At 45.4% G+C, this 16,813-nt stretch overlaps 1 protein-coding gene across 9 annotated transcripts in view; it reads left to right on the forward strand.

The window, feature by feature from the left end:
* NBEA (neurobeachin) overlaps nt 1-16,813 on the forward strand; it is a 2,460,099-nt gene that overhangs the window by 2,236,742 nt on the left and 206,544 nt on the right. For all 9 annotated transcript variants that reach the window (XM_029602688.1, XM_029602690.1, XM_029602689.1 and 6 more), the window contains one exon: nt 16,090-16,242. In XM_029602688.1, coding sequence (XP_029458548.1) covers nt 16,090-16,242 — 153 coding nt within the window. The remainder of the gene's footprint in view (nt 1-16,089; nt 16,243-16,813) is intronic.

The raw sequence follows: 16,813 nt of genomic DNA on the forward strand, positions 1-16,813 counted from the left end.
TGTAAAAATCACATACACATATATTTTCCATTTTCCAACTTACTTATGTATTTTTACAACTGCTAATTATCTGTATAAGTAATATTAAATAGGGATGTGAATCGTTTTTTGACGATTTAAAACAATCGTCAGATATATTTTAAATCATCAAAAATCGTTAGAGCCGCGATACAATAACAATTCCCCCAATTTATCATCAAAAAATCGTAAATCGGGGAGGGGGGAGGGCGGGAAAACTGGCACCCTAAAACCCACCCCGACCCTTTAAAATAAATCCCCCACCCTCCCGAAGCCCCCCAAAATGTTTTAAATTACCTGGGGTCCAGTGGGGGGGGGGGGGGTCCCGGCACGATCTCCCGCTCTCGGGCCACGGCTGCGTTAAAAGAAATGGCGCCGGTGGCCTTTTGCCTTTACCATATGACAGGGCAAAGGTAGCGCCGGCGCCATTTTGGTTCCTGTCACCCGACGTCACGAGTGCAGGAGATCGCTCCTGGTCCCCCGCTGGACCCCCAGGGACTTTTGGCCAGCTTGGGGGGGGCCTCCTGACCACCACAAGACTTGCCAAAAGTCCAGCGGGGGTCCGGGAGCGACCTCCTGCACGCGGGCCGTATTGCCAATATTCAAAATGGCGCCGGCGCTACTTTTGCCCTCACTATGTCAGTGAGGGCAAAAGTCCAGCGGGGATCAGGGAGCGACCTCCTGCACGCGGGCAATACGGCCCGCGTGCAGGAGGTTAGCCCCACCTTTCCACCCTTGGGATTTATGAAACCTTGGGATACGGCCCGCGTGCAGGAGGCCGTGCGCACCAAAACGTAGAATTAGAAACCACCCCCTCCGATACCTACTGGAATTCCACCCACACCTAACCCAAGTCCTCCTACAAACGGACGCACACCCTATGACGCATCCTGCCAAACCAAAAAATCCCTAACGGACAATCACTACACTCCCTCGAGCGGATGTACCTCCAACTCACAGCCATCACTCTCAAACAGCTTCTCAGCCTCTAACTCCAGGGCACCGCGAGCTGCTCTCTAACAGACTAAAGCATCTCTTTTCCATCGCCCAGCTCTCCAGCACGCGGATCCCACTAAGACTCGTAGAGTACAGCCCCCAGCATTCTTCTTCTTCAACCTCGTCCAGCGCTCACGCAATCTCTTACAGCATTCATACAGCTGCCTCCAGCATTCATCCAGCCTTGCCAGCATTCAACCTGCCTTCTTCAGCACTCTTCCAGCACCCATCCAGCCTCTTCCAGCTTTCATCCAGCATTCATCCAGCCTCTACCAGCTTTCATCCAGCCTCTACCAGCTTTCATCCAGCCTCTACCAGCATTCACCCAGCCTCTATCAGCTTTCACCCAGCCTCTTCTGGCCTTCATCCAGCCTCTTCCAGCATTCATCCACCCTTCCGTATAACAATTGACCCCAACCACTCCAACAGACGCTCCCCAAAGGGCAACACAGGACCAAAGCTATATTTTACATCAGAACTGTTTGATTTCCTACATGGTTACTCGCCAAGTTAATTTTATAAACTACTTATTGTTTACACTATAGTAAAACACTATGTTAGCTAATTCTTCCTTGCTTTCTTGTCCTGAATTGCATTACCCTGTTTTTTGTAACTTCCTCCTATACTTTTGGTTACCCCATGTTCTGCTGTAAACCGGTACGATAAGATATCTTGAGCATCAGTATATTAAAAGATTCTAAATAAATAAATACATTCTCATCTGTGTGACCTTAAAGATATTGTGGAAGATTGAGAAATTGGACAACATCCAAAAGTTGTGCCCTGGGCTTATCCTTCTCCAAATCAAAGAACATCTCATTTTATATCTGATTCTCAAAATTAGATAAGGAAAGACCACTCAGGTGGGGACATTTTGTTTTCCAGTGAAGGAGAAAGGATGATGTTGAGATTTTTAGACTCCTCTTGTTCAGAAAAGTCCTCAGATCCATAAATGTACCTCCAAGAAATCTCAGGCTCCGAATCTGATAGCTCAATTGGTGACCTGTTTATGCAGTTGTCTTTCTGCCAACACCTCAGAAAGCATTTGTTTTGCTTGGAGACCTACAGACCCAAATGCATCTCTATGTTTCGGGGATGCTTTCTCTTTAATGCACTGGAGATGGACAATAGAGCAGGTAGCTTCAATACATATTCCCCTCCTGTTACAGGTATGTATGCTATACTGCCAGTGCCCTGAGAGCTTCCAATATAGGCTGGACATCAGCCTGCATCAGTGTCAATGCCATCGACGCTGGTGCACCAAATCAAGAAAGCTGATGCTCCAAGGCCTCTTCAATCTTCTTGTTCAGTTCCCTCTTAAAACTGCTGATGCCAACATGGGGTAGAAGGCAAAAGTCATCAGATCTTTCTGGGTCACTGAGGTGTATCAGAGTCTGTAAATTGGGCCCTTGGAGACTTGGAGACTGTCAATCTCCATCAGACCCTATTGAAAGTGAGCAGCTTTCTCTGCGGGAATGCTTGGGAGGATTATATGGCTTTTGCCAATATCTCCTTGCTCTTGTCACCATGCATTGACTTGGACCAAAGTTTATGCTTCTTCCCTTTTGCTTGATGCTCCACATCAGTGTACCTAGGTGTAATATCAATGTAGTGGAATCCTTTGCTTTCATCGGGGGAGGAGGGAGAATGAAGGAAAGGATGCTCTGTCTCCTTGGCCTCTTTTGGTGCTTGATATCAATGAGATTTGATGCTTCCTTGATATATCATCATATTTGGTGCAGGTCCTGGGCTCTTTGATGTTAATGCTTCTGATACTAATGCAGATGGATCAGACTTGGAGCTTTTTGCCATGAATCTACCAAGTTTTGACAGCCTGTGAGAGTCATCTTTCTACATGTGGAGAATCTTGAGATGATATCTCACCATAGGCACAGCACACACTTGTCTTGGGTTCTGAGATAGATATAATGCAACTGCACCAAAAGCACTTTGAGAAGCTATTGGTCCTCTTATCGTTTATGGTCATTCGACAAAAGATAGTCAATGAGAAATCAAACAACTCAAATTTTTTGACAACAAGGCTGCTTTAATGTACCAGTTTTTGGTGTTGATGTGGCAGCAAAAAAATTGAGAGAACTTGAAAAAGTACAAAAATCCTATCTAGAGTAGATAAAGGGGTAGAAAAATATTGATCCAGTGGGCCCTATTTGAAAAAGAGACAGCTAAAGGGAAGCAATTACTGAGTAAAAAGAGAGAAGCATAATCTGTAGAAATAAAGGTGATAATACCGCTACATAGGACCTTGGTGAAGCCTGACTTAGAATACTGTGATCTGTTCCGAAGAATAGAGAAAGGCTAGAGGCAATTCAAAAAAAAGGGGACCAAAATTGTGTGGGGTCTCATATGAGGTGAGACTTGAGGACCTAAATATGAATACCCTAAAGGAAAGGAGAGGCCAGAAAGGATATGATAGAGGCATTTAAATACCTGAAGGCTTTTAATAATGCACAAAAAGCAAACCTCTTTCAAAAGGAAAGGAAGCTCTAGAACTAGCAGCCATGAGAGGGAATTCTAAGGGGGTAGCTTCAAGGACAAAATCAGGAGATTTTTTTTCATGGAAAGGGTAGCAGATGCTTGGAATGCCCTCTTGGAGGTAGTTGTAAAGTCCATGAGTACTCCTCCCACCAGCCTGCACTAGTTCACAAAATGCAAGTAAGCCTGTAATTTATCTTTGAAAATTGCCTAAGGAAAAAGTAACTGCTGAGATTTGCACCTGTTTTTCTTGTGCATAATGTTTCCTTCAAAACTAATTGCAATATTGCACACTCACTAAGACCTAATATTTACCATATGCCTTGGACCAGGCATGCTATTTAAAGGGTCAGCTAACAGGATGCTATTTTTTTAGTATGCACATTATTTAAAGGGCTTAGCTAACAGGATGCTTTAGGATTTATTGATAGAGGAGATGGGGTTGTTAAAGCAAAAGATGTTGTGGGAGATGTGAATAGAGGAGAGATAGAGGAGGAGGCCAGAAGGAGAGAACCTACCACATTTCTGAGCACTTAAAACAACCTAAATGTGTTTATACAAGCAAATATATATTCACATCAAAAGCTTACTGATGAAAGCTGTTTTTCAAACATTATTATACATTGCATAGTGTATAAAACACAATGTTGTAACTATTACAAATAAAAGCTCAGTCCATAAGTTCCACCAAATGCCATGATTGTGCTGAAATTTCGCACTGCATATATTCTATATCCTAGCTACATAGTTTCAGATGGTACAATCTGCAAGACAGGTGTTGCAGTGGAGACAAGGCTGCAGCATTTGAGCCTTAGTGGGAACTAGGAGGGAAGAGCATGAGGGCGGAAAGCTTCATTTGTTGAGGCACATAGTGGTGGTGTTAGTCACTTCAACTGGTTTGGCTGGCATATGTCAATTGCAGTTGCTGTGGTTAGTATATCTTGAGTCATCTGCGGGTGTTCTGAGGCTCAGCATGAACAGTTGTCAGTGTGCCATTACTGCCCCAACACCAAAGACTGTTGATAAAAAGGGGACATCTTTTCATCTGTCAGGGCTGGCAGATAAAATTATTTGCTATAAAATTATCCCCTAAGTGGAATTTTAGCTTGCAAGTTGCATTTTTACCAACCTGCACACTAAAACATTTTTATATCATTTTCAAATGAGTTATGTTCATTATTGTAACATATTATCATTGCAGTTTTCAAAAGCCCATGTACATGCTTGGACGATAACTTTACAATATACGCACGAGTGCTGATATATGTGTGTATAAGGACATGCTTACTCATGCACATGTATTTTATATCACGTGCACAAATGCGCTTGCATGATGTAAAATATGTGTAAATCTACCGTACAGCATGCTCACACATCTAAAAGATCTGTGGCATTTATTTTTGACAAAGCCATCCTTTAGGCAGAAAAGTTTCAAAAAACTACTTGTCCAGCTAAGCAGTATTATTTAAGATTTATCCGTAAGTAAGCACTGTCTAAATAAAATAGCAGGATAACTAGCATTTGAAGACTTAACCAGCTATCTTACTTAGGCCTGGATTTATCAAGATGCACTAAATATCACATGCGATAGGAAAAGGGGCGTGTTTTATGGTAATAGGCTGTTTATCGCAAAGTGCGCTATCTTAGTGCTTCACATAGGTATTAGCGCAAACTCCGATAAGTTCCAGAATTGTTGTATTTCCTACCTACAACCACTGGGGGGGGGGGGGAGAGAGAGAGAGCTTGATGATACCCAGGTAGAGAGTCCATCAAGTTAGGTTGAGAGAACATTGCACAAATCTCATCTTTGGGTGAGTTTCTTCACTCCGAAGGTCATCAAATCTTCACAAGCTCACAAGAGTGCACTGTTCTGTTCATACATCGCACACTGAATGTCAAAGTGGCCCCTAACCCCTACACTAATACCTAAACCTCACCTCGAGTAGCTAGGTGGGCCTCATATTGAGGGCCTTATAGCTAGTCTCTCTCTCTCTCTCTCTCTCTCCCTCTCCCCCCCCCCCCCCCCCCCGTGCTAGGCTAGGTTCTCTCTCCCCTAGCAGCTTAAAATACTGAAAATGCTCTTTGCAAAAACATCGCAAAGTGCAATAAAGCCATATCGCACGGCTTAACACCATGCGATATGGCTTCGCAAATTGCGAAGCCGGCCCAATTAGCCAGAAATTGCTCCCCTTTTCCTAATTTGCATCGCAACATGCGTTATGGTGTTTTCGCATGCGATGAAGGCGTTTTCACATTCGTTAAAGGTGCTTTCCGCATGCGAAAACACCATATAGCACTTTCATGAATGACCTCCTTAGTTGGGTAAGTAACACGTTTTACTTACCTGGAGAAGTTGAAAATTATCTCCTATACATGTGTATTTGTGCTCCTAATTTTAAACATTTATGTGTAGAGATTTCACATGCATATTTTCCTTATTGCTTGGCTTTTACACATACAAGTCAGTGAATTTTAAAACATGCATGCGTAAAGGAAATTACTAGTTTTACCAAATCATCGACCAGTTTACCCAGTTCATTTAGTACCCTCCTAGTTCTTGAACTCTATCCGGTTATCCACACCCTTCACTCAGTTAGTGTTTGGCAATAAACACTTTTATTCTCAATTACACCAGGTAATTAGCAGGTTCTAAAATAGCAAAAGATGCGTGCATGTTATAAAATTGGGGCTCGGCACGCGCAAGGAGGTGAACAATTGTGCACCTTGGGGTAGATTTTAAAAAAATGTGCGTTCGCGTACTTTTGTTGGCGCACCAGTCGCAAACAAAAGTACACTGGATTTTAGTAGATACGCGCGTAGCCGCGCGTATCTTCTAAAATCCAGGATCGGCGCGCGCAAGGCTGCAGATTTTGGGCAGCCGGCGCGCGCCGAGCCGCGCAGCCTGCCTCCGTTCCCTCCGAGGCCGCTCCGAAATCGGAGCGGCCTCGGAGGGAACTCTCTTTCGCCCTCCCCTCACCTTCCCATCCCTTCCTCTACCTAACCCACCCCCCCGGCCCTATCTAAACCCCCCCTACCTTTGTCCACGGATTTACGCCTCCCGGAGGGAGAAGTAAATCCACGCGAGACGCAACCCGGGGGCGGTTCCGGAGGGCGTGGCCACGCCCCCGGACCGCCCCGGGTCGAAACCACGCCCCCGGGCCCGCCCCCGAAACGCTGCGTCCCGCCCCCACAACGCCGCGTCGATCAGCCCCGCCCCCGACAAAAAACCCCGGGTCTTACGCGCGTCCCGGGGCTCTGCGCGCGCCGGCAGGCCTATGGAAAATAGACGCGCCGGCGCGCAAGGCCCTGCTCGCGTAAATCCGGTCTGATTTACGTGAGCAGGGCTTTGAAAATCCGCCCGCTTGTGCGCACGGAGCTGCGCTGCCTTCCCCTGTTCCCTACCCCCCACCCCACCTTCCCTTCCCTTACCTCCCCCGACCTTTTCCCCCTACCTTTTTCTTTTTTTGGCTTCTGTTCTAAAACTTGCTTCAGCCCTGGGGATGCAGTAAGTTGTATTCGCCAGCCAACTGCCGGCGCGCAATACCCGGGACAGCAGCAAATGGCCACTGTGCCAGGAGCCTCTGACCCAACCCCACCCCCCGGACCACCCCACCCTCTCCCCGCCTCTTTTTGCAAGCGCCGGGACTTACACACGTCCCGGGGCTTTACGGGGATCGCTGGGCCTTTTGAAAATAGGCCCGGCACACGTAAACCCAGTTACACGCATAACCTTTTGAAACTAAGGCCCTATATGCGTAAATGTTTTCCCTGCTCAGGAATGCCCCTAAACTGTCCCATTTTACACACATATTTGGCTCATGCACACATACATGTATGTGTATGTGAGCACTTTACAAAATACATGGTATTTACACATGGGCCACATATACACATATATGGCCCTTTTTGCACGAATATCTTTTTAAAAAATCAGCTTTATAAGTACACTTACATGCATAAAACCTAATGACAATTCAATGGCATACATTATAGCAATTTTCAGAAGCCCACTTACATGCTTAAAGTGCATTTACACTTGCAAAACCCAGTTTTAAGCATGTAAATTAGGGATGTGCTTGTTTTTTTCTGCTGGGTCGGGCTACGGGTCGTTGTTTTTTTTTTCTCGGCAAATTTCGCTGAAAAAAAACAAACCTACCCCAACCCTTAAAATTTAATTACAACTCCCCCATCCTCCCGACCTCTCCCAAAACTTGCCTAAAGTCCCTGGTGGTCCAGCGGGGGTCCCAGAAGCGACCTCCCACCCTCAGGCCGTCAGCTGCCAGTAAACAAAATGGCACCGATGGCCCTTTGCCCTTACAATGTGACAGGGGCTACCGGTGCCATTAGTCAGCCCCTTTCACATGGAAGGAGCAATGGATAGCCCGCGCCATTTTCTAAGATGGCGCCAGCCGTCCATTGCTCCTACTATGTGACAGGGGCTGACCAATGGCACCGGTAGTCCCTGTCACATGGTAAGAACATGTCATACTGGGTCAGACCAGGGGTCCATCAAGCCCAGCATCCTGTTTCCAACAGTGGCCAATCCATACCATAATAACCTGGCAAGTACCCAAAACTAAGTCTATTGTATTTGAATTGATCCTCCCATAATGTGGACTAGGATTTTTGATGTATTTGTTTTTCTAAATAGGATTGCTTTAAGTTTATTCATACATGAAAAATGTTTTCTTTTTGATTTTTTACAACTGTATTTTGTTTAAAATCTCAATAAAGTATAAATTTAAAAAAAATAAAATAAAATAAAAAATTAAAAAAAACTAAGTCTATTCCATGTTACTGTTGCTAGTAATAGCAGTGGCTATTTTTTAAGTCAACTTAATTAATAGTAGGTAATGGATATCTCCTCCAAGAACTTATCCAATAGAGATGTGAATCGTGTCCTCGATCGTCTTAACGATCGATTTCGACTGGGAGGGGGAGGGAATCGTATCGTCGCCGTTTGGGTGTTTAGAGTATCGTTAAAATCGTTAAAATCGTGAACTGGCACACTAAAACCCCCTAAAACCCATCCCCGACCCTTTAAATTAAATCCCCCACCCTCCCCAAATGCCTTAAATTACCTGGGGGTCCAGCGGCACACTAAAACCCCCTAAAACCCACCCCCGGCACACTAAAACCCACCCCGACCCTTTAAATTAAATCCCCCACCCCAAATGCCTTAAATTACCTGGGGGTCCGTAGCGGCAGTCCGTAGCTTAAATTACCCCCGGGTCCGTAGCTAAATCGGGGGAAGGGGGAGAGCAGGAAATCTGGCACACCAAATCGTGGTGTCTTCAGCCGGCGCCATTTTGCAAAATGGCTGCCGCAAAATGGCGGCGGCCATAGACCAATATGATTCGACGCAGGAGGTCGTTCCGGACCCCCGCTGGACTTTTGGCAAGTCTTGTGGGGGTCAGGAGGGGTTCAGCGGGGTTCCGGAACCCCGCTGAATGACCTCCTGCAGTCGATCTCCTGCCGGCGCCATTTTCTGTACGGAAACGATTCGTGGCAGGAGATCGCTCCAGGGCCCCCGCTGGACCCCCAGGAACTTTTGGCCAGCTTGGGGGGGCGCCGGCTGAAGACACCACGATTTAGTGTGCCGGATTTCCTGCTCTCCCCCTTCCCCCGATTTAGCTACGGACCCGGGGGTAATTTAAGCTAAGGACCGCCGCTACGGACCCCCAGGTAATTTAAGGCATTTGGGGTGGGGGATTTAATTTAAAGGGTCGGGGTGGGTTTTAGGGGGTTTTAGTGTGCCGGGGGTGGGTTTTAGGGTGTTTTAGTGTGCCGCTGGACCCCCAGGTAATTTAAGGCATTGGGGGGGGGGGGGGGTTCGGGAGGGTGGGGGATTTAATTTAAAGGGTCGGGGGTGGGTTTTAGGGGGTTTTAGTGTGCTGGTTTTCCTGCCCTCCCCCTTCCCCCGATTTACGATTTTTTGACGATAAATCCGGGGAATTGGTATTGTATCGTGGCCCTAACGATTTTTGACGATTTAAAATATATCGGACGATATTTTAAATCGTCAAAAAATGATTCACATCCCTATTATCCAATCCTTTCTTAAACACAGCTATACTAACTGTTCTAACCACATGCTCTGGCAACAAATTCCAGAGTTTAATTGGGCGTTGAGTGAAAAAGAACTTTCTCCTATTCATTTTAAATGTGCCACATGCTAACTTCATGGAATGCCCCCTAGTCTTTCTATTATCTGAAAGAGTAAATAACTGATTCACATCTACCCATTCTAGACCTCTCATGATTTTAAACACCTCTATCATATCCCCCCTCAGCCGTCTCTTCTTTAGTCGCAAAGGGCCACCGGCGCCATTTTGTTTACTGGCAGCCAACGGCCCGAGAGTGGGAGATCGCTCCCGGGACCCCCGCTGGATCACCAGGGACTTTAGACAAGTTTTGGAGGGGTTGGGAGGGTGGGGGGGGGGTATGTAAGTAACTAAATGTTATGGGTTTGTGTGTGTTTGGGTTTTTTTTAAAATAAATGTGCCCCTCCTCCCCATGCTAACCCAAACAAAAAATTGTCTCTGAAGTTCGGGGAAAATCCGTCTCGGGATTCGGGTCCTCCAACCCATGCCGAATTGGACTATTTCTTTGAAATTTTCCAATTCGGCAAAAACGATTGCACATCCCTAATGTAAATCCTTTTGAAAATTACCTCGTTTTAGCTCAAATTTTACTGCATAGACCCCTTAAAATGAAAATTAGAATCCATTTGATAAAAAAATGTGAGTATTAAAGAAGCAGGGTGACTGACTGCAAACAAAACTTTCTATTAGATTGGTTTGCAATACTGAGCATATGAATAGTTAGTTAGGTTGACGAGGTTATAACCTTAGGTTTACTCAGAAGGCTGGGTCATTGGGGCGGGAACCTCTTGAAGATTAGCATTGTGTGTTAGGAATCAACTATTTAAATAGCAAACATTATTGAGGCCAATATCAATAGGCCATTTAGCTGAGATAGAAGGATAACTTGTTCCATATATTCAGCTGGATAAATGTCCAGCTGAATATACCTTCAACTGCCACTCTATGAAGATGGTGCGGGGATACAGGGAGGCATCATTGAAAATCAAAGAGGGGGAGGGGAAGGTCCGCAGCAGGCAAAGGTTCATTTTCTCAATATTGGAGGTGATATGGGGTAGGGAGTGCAAGACTGCTATGGCCTCTGTGAAAGTTGATAATGGGGATGGGAGAAAATCAGGCCACAGGGCCCTGTACTTCAATTTTTTTCTAACTTTCCCAGTGCCACACAAGGCCAGATAACTTTAGACCTGCTCGGAAGCAGGTCTAAAGTTAGCTGACTAATTTTCCAGATATATGTGATATTCGTCTGTTAGCAGGATAACTCAACCCCTTCCCAGAACGCCCCTCAAATGCTCAGATTTTTTATCTGGCTACATTATTGCAGGATAATATGGGGTAGATTTTGAAAGGGTTGCACGCGTAAGATACGTGCGCAACTTCCAAAAATCTATCCCTGCCTCCCCCTGCGCGCGCTGAGCCTATCTTGCATAGGCTCGGCGGCGCACGCAAGCCCCGGGGCTTGAAAAAATGGGTGTTCCGGGGGCAGGGCCATGGGCGGGGCACCAGCCCGGGGGCGTTCCGGGGGCGGGACCGAGGCCTCCGGAACAGCCACCGGGCCGGGGGATGGAGAGCCAGTGCGCGCCCAGAAGCAGGCGTAACTTCTTCAACAAAGGTCTGGGGGGGGTTTAGTTAGGGCTGGGGGGCAGGTTAGATAGGGGAAGGGAGGGGAAGGTGTGGGGGGGTGGAAGTAAAGGTCCCTCCAAGGGAACGGAGGCAGGCTGCTCGGCTCGGCGCACGCAGGTTGCACAATTGTGCATCCCCTGCGCGCGCTGACCCTGGATTTTATAACATGCGCGCGGTAGCGTGCGCATGTTATAAAATCTGGCTCTATCTGAATATGCCTAGCTGCCATTTAGTCAGAGAACTTATGAGTTATCCAGCTACATGGCTTTTGAATATCTACCCCCTTGAATCATGGTGCGCTATTTTGTGATTATATCAGGGATCAACTATTTAAATAGTGAACGTTATTGAATCTCTCAATTTTATTGGGTACAAAATTAATTAATTTTATTTTTGGTTAATATCAAATAATATAATTTGATATAGATAAATATGTAGCATATATTATATTATCTATTCAGCTCATGTGTGTAGCTATTGTAGATCATCAAAATAAGATTAGGAAAGGGAAGAACTGGTTTACATATTACACTGCCAAAGGTATTAAAAATTGGTAGTTATAAAATGAGATAGAATTAAGTGGTTCTTTAACATTTATTGCTACAGACAAATGAATGTTTCAAAAGATCTGATTTCCTAAGCTTTGAGGTAGCAATTTTCAAACTCTACACTTTTGTGCAGAGTCCACAGGTACTCTTTGCCCACAGACTGAACCGGATTTCAAAGGGAAAGTACATACATACTTTATTAAAAACTTTTGCACCTGCGTTTTCTGCAGGTGGAATTTTAATAGAACATAGCATGTAGAGATTTGAAAATGCACTCTACATGCATAAAAATTAGCATATACGCGCATAAAGAACCTACACTTGCGTAATCACTATTTTATAAAGGCAGCTTGCGTGCGCCGAGCCCTAGGGGAGCCCCGATGGCTTTCCCCATTCCCTCCGAGGCCGCTCCGATTTTGGAGCGGCCTCAGAGGGAACTTTCCTTCCACTCCCCACCACCTTCCCCTCCTTTCTCCTATCTAACTCGCCCCCCATCCCTACCTAAATCCCCCCCCCTACGTTTGTTGTCTTAGTTACGCCTGCGATCCGTGCTGGAGGCCTCGGTCCCACCCCCAGATGGCCCCTGGACTGGTGCCCCGCCCCGCTCTGTTCCTTCCTGCCCCTTTTTCAAAGCCCTGGGACATACGCATGTCCCGGTGCTTGTGTGCATCACCGAGCCTATGCAAAATAGGCTCGGCGCACACAGGGGCACTTTCTCGGGGTTATGCGCATAAATTACGCTCATAACCCTTTGAAAATCTGGCCCCTTGTGTAATTGAGATCAGACTTGTTTATTGTATAGTATTGGCTGGGTGGGAGGTCTAGGTGAACTGGGGGGAGTTCAGGTTGAAGAACCAGGAGGGTCTTGATGTCCTGGAGAAGGACTAGGTAAACTGGTAAAGTAATTGATAAACTAGTTAATTTCAATTTTGTGCCTGTTTTAAAATATGCTGACTTAAATGCATAAATTGGGTTTTATGCGAGTAAATCCTACTTTATTTTTGTGCGTAAAATATGTAGGAAAAGTATGTGCATTTAATGCACTGAAATATTTGCTTTCAATGCATTGCATATTAGGGATGTGAATCGTTTTTCAACGATTAAAATTATCGTCCGATAATGTTTATATCGTCTTAAATCGTTATAGAACACGATACAATAGAAATTCTAACGATTTATCGTTAAAAATCGTTAAATCGTGTTAGTGCGCACTAACTCGAGTTAGTGCGCACTAACTCCCCGTTAGTGCGCACTAACTCGAGTTAGTGCGCACTAACTGAAAATGATACAAATAAACACTTTCCAGGTCACTGAAGGTCAGTTAGGAATGAATATGTGTTCCTATTGGCTGGCTGCCCTCTTATCTATTGATGTTACCAAGGTTACCACTGAGGTGATGGTTGGGGGGATGGGAAATGGAACTGGAAACTAACGAACACCAACAGAAAATGAAACAAAGTGTTCACACTTCCCAGGTCAGTAAAGGTCACTTAGGAATGAATATGTATGTATGTATTCCTATTGGCTGGCTGTGCTCTTATCTATTGATGTTACCAAGGCTAACACTGAGGTAATGGTTGGGGGGATGTGAAATGGAAACAGTTGGAAGCTTGACAAAAAAAGTAATGTAATGATCAGCACTCACGTGACTAGAACTTGTTTGTTTATTATTTTAGTTAGCAGGCACCTGAAATGCTAGTGCATGTTGAATTTGCCAATCACTGTGCATTTTAGAAAGGTGGTCCTGGCTGGAACTGTACACAGTTCAAATATATGTAATTGATTGTTGGTAAGTGTATTTTTTAAGTAGCCACACTGGCACAAGTATGTTTACTTTTCCTCCTACTTAACTCACTAGCTCAGCTTTGTAAGAAGGGCTTCTCTGCTTGTGTGTTGTTTTTGTTTGGTGTGAGGAGAGCAGAAACATCAGATCTTTATTCAATCTACTACAGTCATCTCTTACAGTGCCCTATCCCTATTAATACCAGGAGTGTTGTGATCTTCCTGCACACAGTGCCCTAACCCTGATACCAGTCTGAGACAGCTCCCTCCCTGCATTACTAGTGAGAGGCTGGCTTCACAGACAGGGGGGAGCTGCCTGACCCTCACTCCTGACTTCCCCCATGTCCCAGCTAGTGAATGGTGTGTGGGTGAGGGGGGGGGGAGGATGGTGAAGTCTGAGACAGCTCCCTCCCTGCATTACTAGTGAGAGGCTGGCTTCACAGACAGGGGGGAGCTGCCTGACCCTCACTCCTGACTTCCCCCATGTCCCAGCTAGTGAATGGTGTGTGGGTGAGGGGGGGGGGGGAGGATGGTGAAGTCTGAGACAGCTCCCTCCCTGCATTACTAGTGAGAGGCTGGCTTCACAGACAGGGGGGAGCTGCCTGACCCTCACTCCTGACTTCCCCCATGTCCCAGCTAGTGAATGGTGTGTGGGTGAGGGGGGGGGGGAGGATGGTGAAGTCTGAGACAGCTCCCTCCCTGCATTACTAGTGAGAGGCTGGCTTCACAGACAGGGGGGAGCTGCCTGACCCTCACTCCTGACTTCCCCCATGTCCCAGCTAGTGAATGGTGTGTGGGTGAGGGGGGGGGGGGGGGAGGATGGTGAAGTCTGAGACAGCTCCCTCCCTGCATTACTAGTGAGAGGCTGGCTTCACAGACAGGGGGGAGCTGCCTGACCCTCACTCCTGACTTCCCCCATGTCCCAGCTAGTGAATGGTGTGTGGGTGAGGGGGGGGGGGGGGAGGATGGTGAAGTCTGAGACAGCTCCCTCCCTGCATTACTAGTGAGAGGCTGGCTTCACAGACAGGGGGGAGCTGCCTGACCCTCACTCCTGACTTCCCCCATGTCCCAGCTAGTGAATGGTGTGTGGGTGAGGGGGGGGGGGGGGGAGGATGGTGAAGTCTGAGACAGCTCCCTCCCTGCATTACTAGTGAGAGGCTGGCTTCACAGACAGGGGGGAGCTGCCTGACCCTCACTCCTGACTTCCCCCATGTCCCAGCTAGTGAATGGTGTGTGGGTGAGGGGGGGGGGGGGAGGATGGTGAAGTCTGAGACAGCTCCCTCCCTGCATTACTAGTGAGAGGCTGGCTTCACAGACAGGGGGGAGCTGCCTGACCCTCACTCCTCCGGGGTATTGTGATCTTCCTGCACACAGTGCCCTATCCCTGATACCAGGGGTGTTGTGATCTTCCTGCATGCAGTGCCCTATCCCTATTAATACCAGGAGTGTTGTGATCTTCCTGCATGCAGTGCCCTATCCCTATTAATACCAGGAGTGTTGTGATCTTCCTGCATGCAGTGCCCTATCCCTGATACCGGGATGTGTGCAAGAAGATCACAACACCCCCGGTATCAGGAATAGGGCACTGTGTGCAGGAAGATCACAACACCCCCAGTATCAGGAATAGGGCACTGTGTGCAGGAAGATCACAACACCCCTGGTATTAGGGATAGGGCACTGTGTGCAGGAAGATCACAACACTCCTGGTATTAATAGGGATAGGGCACTGTGTGCAGGAAGATCACAATACCCCTGGTATCAGGGTTAGGGCACAAGTTCTAGTCACATTGACTGATCACATTACTTGTTTTGTCAAGCTACCAACTGTTTCCATTTCCCATCCCCCATATACTGTCAGTAGGAAACTTGGTAACATGAATAAATAAGAGGGCAGCCAATAGGAATACATATTCATTCCTAAACTGACCTTAACTGACCTGAAAAGTGTCAAATTGTATCATTTTCAGTTAGTGCGCACTAACTCCCAGTTAGTGCGCGCTAACTCGAGTTAGTGCGCACTAATCGGAAAAAACGATTTTTAACGATTTTTTAACTAAAAAATCGTGCCTAAGACGATTTTCTTGCCCTGCCACACGATTTCTATCGTTAAGACGATATGGAAAACGATTCACATCCCTATTGCATATATTCATGCATATGTTCCGGGATAAAAATATGCATTTTTTATAATACTCTCAGGTTATAAAATACTATCGTAGATCTATGTGCCGCCATGTACATGCATATATGCCATTGCATCTAGTTGAAAGTTATCCTCTGTGTACATTGCTTTCTGATTCCGCGAAAAACACCTTGGGAGCATCTCCCTCAAATACGGCTAAAAGTACATTTGGCCATGCATACTTTTGGCCAGATTGAGAAAGGGCAATTTTTAGATTACTGAATAAATTGAAAATCGTTGTCCGAAAATGATTTGCAGTTGAGATTGTATACAAGAGGCATTCAGTAAAGGCAGGGTTTTATACTTCAATTATTTGTGACATGTTCTTTTTTGTACTTGGCAGGAATTAATTCCAGAATTTTACTACCTACCAGAGATGTTTGTCAACAGTAATGAATATAATTTAGGAGTCAGAGAAGATGAATTTGTTGTGAATGATGTTGAGCTTCCCTGTTGGGCAAAGAAACCTGAAGACTTTGTCCGAATCAATAGGATGGTAAGAGCCATTTTAATGTCTTTACTTCAGCTGGTTTAACAAACTGAAGAACAAGTTCATTGCAACATTTTGACAGGTCAATATCTTTACTTTTGAAGTCTAAGAGCTAACATATAAAAGAATGGAAATCTGTTTCAAATATGGCTAATTTAGTAGGATTTATTATATTTTATAATAATTATTAGTAATGGACAATGATTTTATATTTTATAATGATTATTAGTAATGGACAAATATTTCTGGCATTTTGATTCATATTGGAAAAGAAAGTTGAGGTGTTTTAAGTTGAATTCTAAGTATATGCTAAGTAATATTAACTATAGGAATTGAATTATTGTATATTGCATCAAATTGCCTTATCTTGCTTTATAGAAATATCTGTTCTAACACAAATACAGTAATTGAATGTACATTTTCCTTAGAAATCCTAACCTGAAATATATGTTGTACTAATACAATTGTATTTTTTTTATAGGAAACATAAAAAAAATAATGTGAATTTGGAACATGAGGCCATTTTTTCTTTGTCAACTTTTAATACTATTTGTGCCTTTTTGTAAACCGTTGTGAT

The sequence above is a fragment of the Rhinatrema bivittatum genome, chromosome 5, assembly GCF_901001135.1.
Source record: "Rhinatrema bivittatum chromosome 5, aRhiBiv1.1, whole genome shotgun sequence".
NCBI lineage: Eukaryota > Metazoa > Chordata > Amphibia > Gymnophiona > Rhinatrematidae > Rhinatrema > Rhinatrema bivittatum.